The 9,050-nt window shown below is 54.5% G+C and overlaps 1 protein-coding gene across 1 annotated transcript in view; it reads right to left on the reverse strand.

Moving 5' to 3' along the window:
• Positions 1 to 6,192: 6,192 nt before the first annotated feature.
• Positions 6,193 to 9,050, reverse strand: part of CACNG3 (calcium channel, voltage-dependent, gamma subunit 3) — a gene marked incomplete at its 5' end in the record, with an annotated part of 7,946 nt that continues 5,088 nt past the window's right edge. Inside the window, one exon of the mRNA XM_015406397.1 lies at positions 6,193 to 6,707. Within this exon, the coding sequence (XP_015261883.1) occupies positions 6,193 to 6,707 (515 nt within the window). The remainder of the gene's footprint in view (positions 6,708 to 9,050) is intronic.

Raw genomic sequence — 9,050 nt, forward strand, 5'->3', positions numbered from 1 at the left:
CAAAAGGGCTATGACAAAGAACTGTTTGAGATGGGGTTTTCTTGCTGTCAAGAAGAAGAAGAAGAGGAGGAGGAGGAGGAGGAGGAGATTGGATTTATACCCCGCCCTTCACTACCGAAAGGAATCTCAGAGTGGCTTACAAACTCCTTTCCCTTCCCCTCCCTACAACAGATACCCGCAATGCTCCCTGTAAGCTGTGGAGTCTTGTGAGCAAAAACTCCACTTTGTGAGCTACTGGCATTAGAGTTGTGAGTGAGCGATTTGGCTACTGCACCAATTAGTTTGCTCTTCCTGAGCTAAGACAAAAATGTGTGAGCTGGTGGAATGAGCTTCTGGAAGACATCAGGGCCCCGTGGGACCTTTTACAGTCCCGCAGGGCCTGCAGAACAGAGCTCTTCCACCAGGCCTCCAAATAGGAGCCGCTACCAGCAACACTTGAACTGGGGTAAGGCCCTCTATGCCAACAGAAACAGCCTGTGAAGTCAACAGCGACAGCCCCTGGCCATATGTTTTTGTCACTTTGGCTACATCATGGCCTATAGAGATCAGAATACACTGCTATTGCCACTAGCACTTTAACTGCACTTACTGTTACTCATTAAGAACAAAAGAGAAGCCAATGTTGGATCAGGCCAGTGGCCCATCCAGTCCAACACTCTGGGTGATTTCCCACAAGCGCTGCTCCGCCCTCACTCTTCTCTTTGCCCCGATGGTACGTGTCAATTTCACACAAGCTGCTGCGCGGCTGCATTTTGCCCTGCAGCTTTGCACGATTCCCCCCGCGTCTACTCAGTCCTGTTTTTTGAGGCTTGAGTAGACGCGGGGGAAATCGCACGAAGCTGCGGGGCAAAATGCAGCCGCGCAGCAGCTTGTGTGAAATTGACACGTACCATCGGGGCAAAAGGGAGAAGTGAGCACGGAGCAGCACTTGTGGGAAATCACCCTCTGTCACAAAGCGGCCAAAAATACCAGGTGCCATCTGGAGGTCCAGCAGTGGAGCCAGGACACTAGAAGCCCTCCCACCGTTGCCCCCCCCCCAAGCACCAAGAAGACAGAGCATCACTTGCCCCAGACCGAGAGTTCCTATCTATACTTTGTGGCTAAGAGCCACTGATGGACCTCTGCTCCATATGCTTATCTAATTCCCTGTTGATGCCGTCCATGCTTGTAGCCGCCACCCCCTCCTGTGGCAGTGAATGCCATGTGTTAATCACTCTTTGGGTGAAGAAGAATTTCCTTTTATCCGTTCTAACCCGACCGCTCAGCAATTTCATGGAGTGCCCATGAGTTCTTGTATTGTGAGAAAGGGAGAAAACGACTTCTTTCTCGAACTGCTCTATCCCACGCATAATCTTGTATACCTCGATCATGTCACCCCCCTCTCAGCCGCTGTTTCTCCAAGCTAAAGAGCCCCGAGTGCTTTAACCTTATTTCAATGTTTATGAGTTTTATGATGTGCATTGTGTTTAATGAATTTGTTTTTAGTGTATTTTAACTTTTAATGGAAGCCGCCCTGAGGCTGCCCTGGCAGGGAGGGCGGGATACAAATTGAACTAAACAAATAAATAGATCTTTGGGAGGGGAGCCAGGGAGGATACCCCAAAGGGAGGCCCTGCGTCTCCCCACTCGAGGTTCAGAGAGAACCCACAACCGACAGTCCTGACACAGTTCTATTTTTGCCAGGTGGGTGACAGGAGCCCGTCGGTTCTTCCAGGCCCATGCCATGCCGTTTCAGGTTCCCTGCAGCTTCCCCCTTCCTTCCCAAGCCGCTCCTCTCCCACTCCGAGCTGCCAAAACTCCTGCAGCTCCAGGCGCTTCAGCCAGGAGAGAAATACCTCTCCACGATGAGCTGGCCTCCGCCCCCTTCTGCGGAGACACGGGTGCGCTTCTCCCCCACAGAGCATCTGGCCCTCTTGTGGCCCATGAGCCACCGCTCACGTCACCTCCAGGGCCGCGAAGGATCCCTCATTCTTAGATCCGACTCAATAGCACGCCACGGTTCCTGCTAACATTTGGGACAGGCAGGGCTTTTTTTATAGAAAAAGCCCAGCAGGAACTCATTAGCATAATAGGCCACACCCAACAGCAGAAACTCATTGGCATATTAGGCCACACCCCTGACAGCACAGCTCATTGGCATATTAGGCCACACCCCCATGTTACCAGAAGTGTGCTCATCCAGCCTCACCCACCTTTTGCTTGTTATTCTGTTCACCTTGTTTGTTGTCAAAACCCAGGACTTTTTTGTAGCAGGAACTCCTTTGCATGTTAGGCCACACACCCCTAATGTAGCCAATCCTAATGAGTTTCTGCTGTTGGGTGTGGCCTATTATGCTAATGAGTTCCTGCTGGGCGTGGCCAACTTGGAAGCCAGCCGGAACTCCGTTCCTGTGCATTCCTGCCCAAAGCCCTGGGGACAGGGAAAGTCCATGTGATGAGGACCTGGCACTGGGCGTTTTCTTGGCCTTCTTCCAAAGGAGAGATGAGGGAACTAAAAAGTCCAGGCCAAGGTTGGGAAAGGAGGCCTGACTTGGCTCTTCTCTGCCCCCCCCACCCGAATCGGAGGCCCTCTGTTTTGTTTCCCCTTCCCCTTCCCCACCACTTGGAACAGCCCCAAACAAAGGGCTTTACCGCCCTGGCAGGTGATGCCAAAAGGCAAGGCAGTGGGGATAGGGGTTGTGTGTCCCCTATTTCACGGTTCACCATCAGGAGCAACGGCACGCCTCGGGCAAAACTGCTTGATTTAATATTGATAAGCTTTGCATTTTAAATATTTCTCAAGGACACAGAGAGCCGGAGGGGGGGGGGGGGGGCGTCCTCGGGGGTGCACAGCCAGAGGAAACAGGTCAGCTTCCTCTTGTGGGTTTCCCTTCCCTCCTTGAGAGCCAGTGTGGTGCACTGCCTAAGAGTGTCAGACTCAGATCTGGGAGGCCCGGGTTCGAATACCGACTCTGCCACGGAAGGTGGGCCAGTCGCATACGTTGGGCCTAACCTACCTCACGGGGTTGTTGTGAGGGTAAAATGGAGGAAAGGAGAACATTCTGGGTCCCCGCTGAGGGGAAACGCTGGGTATACATGATTTAAATGAAAAAACCCCCAGCAAATAGAGAGCGGTGGTTTAAAAACGTCGACGATGTTGTTCCAATTGTATCACAAAATGGGCCCCTTTCTCCTAGATTCACATCCCTGAAGCCGAATGCCCATCTTCATAGGAAGAAGAGGAGGAAGAGGAAGGAGAAAACACAAAACCCAGACTACAGTGGTAGTTGATCACATGGAATGAAGAATGCCACCATCGGCTATGAATTGTCCTAGCACTTTATATGTTTTATTCTGCATTGTTGTGATTGTATTTAAAGACTGTGTTTTAACTGTTTTAACATATTGTCTGTAAGCCGCCCTGAGCCTGCCTTGGCAGGTAGGGTGGGATACAGATTAAACAAAGGAATAAATAAATGAAGAAGAAGAGGAGGAGGAGGAAGGCGAAGGAGAAGAAACTGGATTTATACCCCGCCCTTCACTCGGAGTCTCAGGACGGTTTACAATCTCCCTCCCCTCCCCTCCCCTCCCCACAACAGACACCCGGTGAGGCAGGTGGGGCTGAGAGAGCTCTTTCAAGGACTGCTCCTGAGAGAACAGCTCTGAGAGAGCGTGTGACTGACCCAAGGTCACACCAGCTGGCTGCATGTGGAGGAGGAGAGGGGAATCAAACCCGGTTCTCCCAGATTAGAGTCCGTGCTCCTCACCACTAGCACCAAACTGGCCCACCTCCACTGAAGAAGCCTGGCGGGCCGGGGGGGGGACTGTGAGGGGGGGGAGCCAGAAAGTGGCCTTGGGGCTCTAGCTTCCCGGTCTTCTCTGCTGCTGACCAGGATGTGGCCGCAGCTCCACGGCAGCTGGGACTCTTGCGGTCCTGCCCCAAAGCCTTCTCCTCTGGGCCACAGTTATTTCAGCCCTTGTTGCCACAGGAGAGGCTGGGAAGGCTGGAGGCCCCCCTGCAGGCCCGGCCGGCCCCTCTGAGCAGGAAGGGCACCCAGGGAGGGGCCGCCTGGCCTGCTGAGGGGACAGGGCAGATGGAGAGCAACATGCCGCTGTGGCTGGCTTCGCTTAGCAGGGCAGCCCAGGAAGCAGAGAGGCGGCTTCCACCGCAACCGGGCCCCCTTTTCTCCTCCAGATCTCCAAAGCCTCTCTTGAGCTGCCTTTCTGTGCAGGGGGTTCCAAAACATGAGGAAGAACTTCCTGACAGTTGGAGGGGTTCCTCAGGGGAATAGGCTTCCTCGGGAGGAGGGGGGTGGGCTCTCCTTCTTGGGAAGTTTTCCGACAGAGGCTAGATGGCCGTCCGACAGCAGTGCCGATTCTGTGAACCTGGGCAGAGAAGAGAGGGCGGGAAGGGTTGCCTCAGGGCTTAGTTCTTTCTGACAGGCCCGGGGAAATGCTGATCGCCACTTTGGGGTCAGGAAGCCATTTTTCTCCAGGTCGGTTTGGCTGGGGATCCTGGGGGTTTTTTTTGTCATCATCTGGGTGTGGAACAGGGGGTCACTGGGGGTGTGGCGAGAAGGGAGTTGTGAATTCCCTGCATTGTGTGGAGGGTTGGACTAGATGAAGAGGAGGAGGAGGAGGAGATTGGATTTATACCCCACCCTTCACTAGTGGAAGGCGTCTCAGAGCAGCTTACAAACTCCTTTCCCTTCCCCTCCCCACAACAGACACCCGGCGAGGTAGGGCTGAGAGAGCTCTGACAGAAACTGCCCTTGAGAGAACAGCTCTGACAGAACTACGGCTTGCCCAAGGTCACCCAGCAGCTGCAAGTGGAGGAGTGGGGGAATCAAACCCCGTTCTCCCAGATTAGAGTTTGCGCACTTAACCACAACACCAAACTGGTTCCCTAGATGACCCTGAAGGTCCCTTCCAACTCTTTGATTCTATGTGTGCCATGCCAGCTGCCAGTGAAATGCGGCTCGGCCTGGGGCCAAACACTTCAGCAACACCAGCGGCATTGTGGGAGGCAACCAAATCCCTGTGTCCGGAGGGAGCCTCCCTGCGGCCGACTTGAATGGCATTTGGGTTAATTCCTCTGCTCGCTCCTCACGAAGATGTGGAAAGGCAGTGAGTGACTCCTTTGGCTCACAGTTACTCCAGTCAGCAGAGCCAGCCTGGGGAGGGGGGAGGAGAAAAGGCCCCTCCCTGCTCCGTTGGTGGGCTCTCCCCTCTCTCAGGGCCTGTCCTTGCCGACAAACGACCACCCAGCCACAGCTGCTGATCCAAGTGTGTTTTATTGGTATACGCGCTTCCCTTGACCCATTGGATATTGCCCTCCCGTACACAGGCGCTGCACCCTGCCGGCCAGGGGGCAAGCCAAAAGCAAACGGCTGCGGTGCATCCTGGGGCTCCTTCCGGGGATTTCTCACATCCTACCTGTAAGATTAAAGGCTGACCCTACTGCCAGCCCCTGGAGGGGGACGGAGGGAGGGGTCTTCTGGCCCCCTGAGTCCTCCACATGACATTTGAATATGCAGGAAGGTGCAGAGGCCCTTCCGGAGACCGAGACCGTCGCAACGGAGAAGGGGGGTGTCTCTTCCAATCCTGGGGGGGAGGAAACCGGATCCCAAACTATTGAACGCATGCAGACAAGAACGGAGATCCTCCAGAGGTTCTCGGCACCATATCCATGTGCCCAGGGTGCGGCCTCCTGACACACCCTCGGGCCCAGTGTTCCGCGCTCAGAGATTCCCCAGAAATGCTGCCTCTGGGTCAACACGCCACGCAAACGGGGCAGAGGGCCCTGTGGAGACAGCAGCAGCAGGGCCCTTTTGGCGCTTTTCGCCGGGGCCTCTTCGGAGTCGCCCTCTGGAGAGTCCACCGAGCACCCTTTTCGCTGTGGGCACGGCCAAGCTCAGCGTCCGTCCTTGATGAGGGAATGAGGGGCGTGGGAGGAGGGAGTCCGTCCTGTGCCCCCCCCAGGGTGGCTTGGCTGGGCAAGCGGCACTCGGGGGTTCCGAAACCCCCAGCCACCCCTGGGGCGGAGAGCCCTCCGCGGGCCAGGCTTCTTCTTAAACAACGAGAGTTTCATTGGTTACACGCCATCATCACTACTAGGGGGTAGGGGGGGGGGAATCACATCATGCAGTCTGGACGACAGACCTCTGTACACAGTACCCAGCGCCCTCGGCCTCCCGGGGGCCTCGTCCGGCCTCAGACGGGAGTGGTTCGTCGGCTGGCGGGGTTGTTGTGCAGCGACTCCTTGAACTCTTTGGGGAGGGAGTTGTGAATCTGTAAAAACCCGTGATCCCTCTCGGAGTTGAGCAGGGTCCCGATAGTCACCTTGGAGGGGTCCCGGGACAAGGTGAACATGGAGATGTCGGTGGAGGGGATGGTGGTGAAGCCCTTGCCGATGGGGGAGAGGTCCCGCGACCGGGGCTCCGTGGAGCGGGAGCTGGATCTCCTCCGGAAGCGGTAGCGGTAGGTGGGCAGGCGGGCGAAGGTGGACTTCTTCAGCAGCGCCACCGAGTGGGACTTGGCTCGGATCTGGCGGTGCCTCTCAATGTACATGTGGACGGCGATGACTCCCACCATCTCGGCGATGATGAAGGATAAGGCCCCGAAGTAGAAGGACCAGCCGTAGGAGTAGCTCTTCTTGGAGTCGCTCTGCCCGGGATCCCCAGCGTTGGCCGAGATGTAAACGATAATCCCGATGATGTTGCTCAGTCCTGAAGGGAAGGAACGGAACAGAGCGGGTTGCTGGGTGTTACAAGTTAAAACACTTCTATTTCAGTATTTACTGGGTTAATACTGTTTGTTAAATCACATGTTTGTTTGTAGCCAATCTGTTTAGAGAGCTAGAAAGCCCCGTCAACTTCAGATCTAGTTTGTTGTTCTGATTGGAGACCAAAGTGCCAAGTATTAGCATTTTATGGTCCTTTTTCCTGAGCAGGGGTCGTTTCGTAGAAAAAGAGCTAGGGGAACTCATTAGCATAACTCATTAGCATATTCCACACACCCTGACTTCACCGAAAGTGTTGGGGGCCTGGCGGTGGACCTGCAAGGCTGGTGGGAGTGTGAGGAAGCCCCGCCAAGGCCCTCCCTGGCCCCAGGCAGGCAGGGGTGGGGAGAGGCAGGGAGAAAGCAACTTACCCTCCCTCTTCTCCTGCCTCCTCCTGGCTGAATGAGGGCCGGAAGCGGGGTTGTTATTTTACATCCCGTATACCTTTTCCCCATGCTAGGTTGTAGTAAACTTTTATATTTAAACACACCATGGACTCTGACTCTTTAATACTCTGCCGACTGCTGATTTACTCTGCTGATTTACTTTAAAATTAAAAGAATAACCCAACACGGGTGGTGAGTGATTGTGTCACCCCCCTACCGTCCAGACCCAGGTGAGAGTTATGGGGAATGCTCCCTCTAAGCTGTGGGGGCTAAAAATCTGTGAGCTAGCTCACACTAACTCAGGGGGAACACTGGTTATGGGGCTCTGAAACAGGCCAGAGGCAAATCGGAGGCCCTTGGCAGCCAAGACTACCATGATTTCCGATGGCACAAGGAAGATGGACGGATCGCTTCCTAAGGCGCTTTGGGTCTCCTTTCCATGGTTCTGTCAAGGGCAACCCACGACCTGCCCCGTTTCCCAGCTGGGCCCTGATTCCATTAAACATGGCCATGGCTTTTCATGCGCTTGGACTCAAACATGTGTACCTATGGTACACAATGGATTTCCCAGGTCCGCCTCTGGATCTATTTAGGCTTAGTACCAATGCTCCCTCTAAGCGGTGGGGTCTTGTGAGCGAAAATCCTACTTTGTGAGATACTGGCATTAAAGCTGTGAGCAAGAGCTTTGGCTGCTGCATCAATGAGTCTGTTCTGTTAATTTATTAATTCATTCAATTTATACTCTGCCCTCCCTGCCGAGGCAGGCTCAGCGGGGCTTACATTAAAAAATCATATATAACAATTAAAATCATTCATAAAAACAACCATAAAGCAAAGGAAGAAGGAGACTAAAAGATGCTTCGGGCCTTCAGGATGACCCTTTGCTTCTCAGTTTGGTGTGGTTAGGAGCGTGGACTCTAATCTGGGAGAACCGGGCTTGATTCCCGGGTTGACCATCTCCAGTTGGTGGCTGGAGATCTCCTGGGATTACAAGTGATCCCCAGACAACAGAGGGAGACGTTCACCTGAAGAAAATGGCCGCTTTGGAAGGCGGACTCTAGAGGGCATTCTACCCCATTGAAGTCCCTCCCCTCCCAAAGCCCCGCCCTCCTCAGGCTCCACCCCCCCAAAGATCTCCAGGTGTTTCCCAACCTGGAGCTGACAGCTCCAATTAGGACCCAAAACCTTTAATAATAATACCCTTTGTTAACACATGAACACACGAAGGCGCCTGAGACTGAATCAGACATTCTTGGTCCACCAAGGTCAGTCTTGTCTACTTCGACATGCTTTGGGGCAATTTTGAACTGCAGCATCTGCTGGTGAGACTCTAGTTTTTGCATGGAGGTAAGGGTGGCCAGCTGGTTTCTCTTCAGGTTCTGCAGGGTCTCGGGTAGAGGTCTTTCATATCACCGGCTACTCGGTACTTCTTTTATATGGAGACACCAGGGACTCCACCTGGGACATTCTGCGTGCCGAGCAGAGGCTCCGCCACTGAGCCACAGCCCCTCTTGACAGCTCTCCAGGGTCTCAGGCGGAGGTCTTTCCCATCACCTCCCGCCTGGTCCTTTTTAACTGGAGATGCTGCCGGGGATTGAACCTGGGACCTTCTGCGTGCCAAGCAGAGGCTCTGCCACTGAGCCACGGCCCCTCTTGACAGGTCTCCAGGGTCTCAGACGGAGGTCTTTCCCATCACCTCCTGCCTGGGCCTTTTTAACTGGAGATGCTGCTGGGGACTGAACCTGGGACCTTCTGCATGCCAAGCAGAGGCTCTGCCACTGAGCCACGGCCCCTCTTTACAGCTCTCCAGGCATCGAACCTGGGACCTTCCGCATGCCAAGCAGAGGCTCTGCCACTGAGCCACGGCCCCTCCCCTCCCCCCAAACATCACATAACGAACCACA

Source organism: Gekko japonicus, unplaced genomic scaffold, assembly GCF_001447785.1.
Source record: "Gekko japonicus isolate JY-2015 unplaced genomic scaffold, Gekko_japonicus_V1.1 scaffold2968, whole genome shotgun sequence".
Taxonomy (NCBI): Eukaryota; Metazoa; Chordata; class Lepidosauria; order Squamata; family Gekkonidae; genus Gekko; species Gekko japonicus.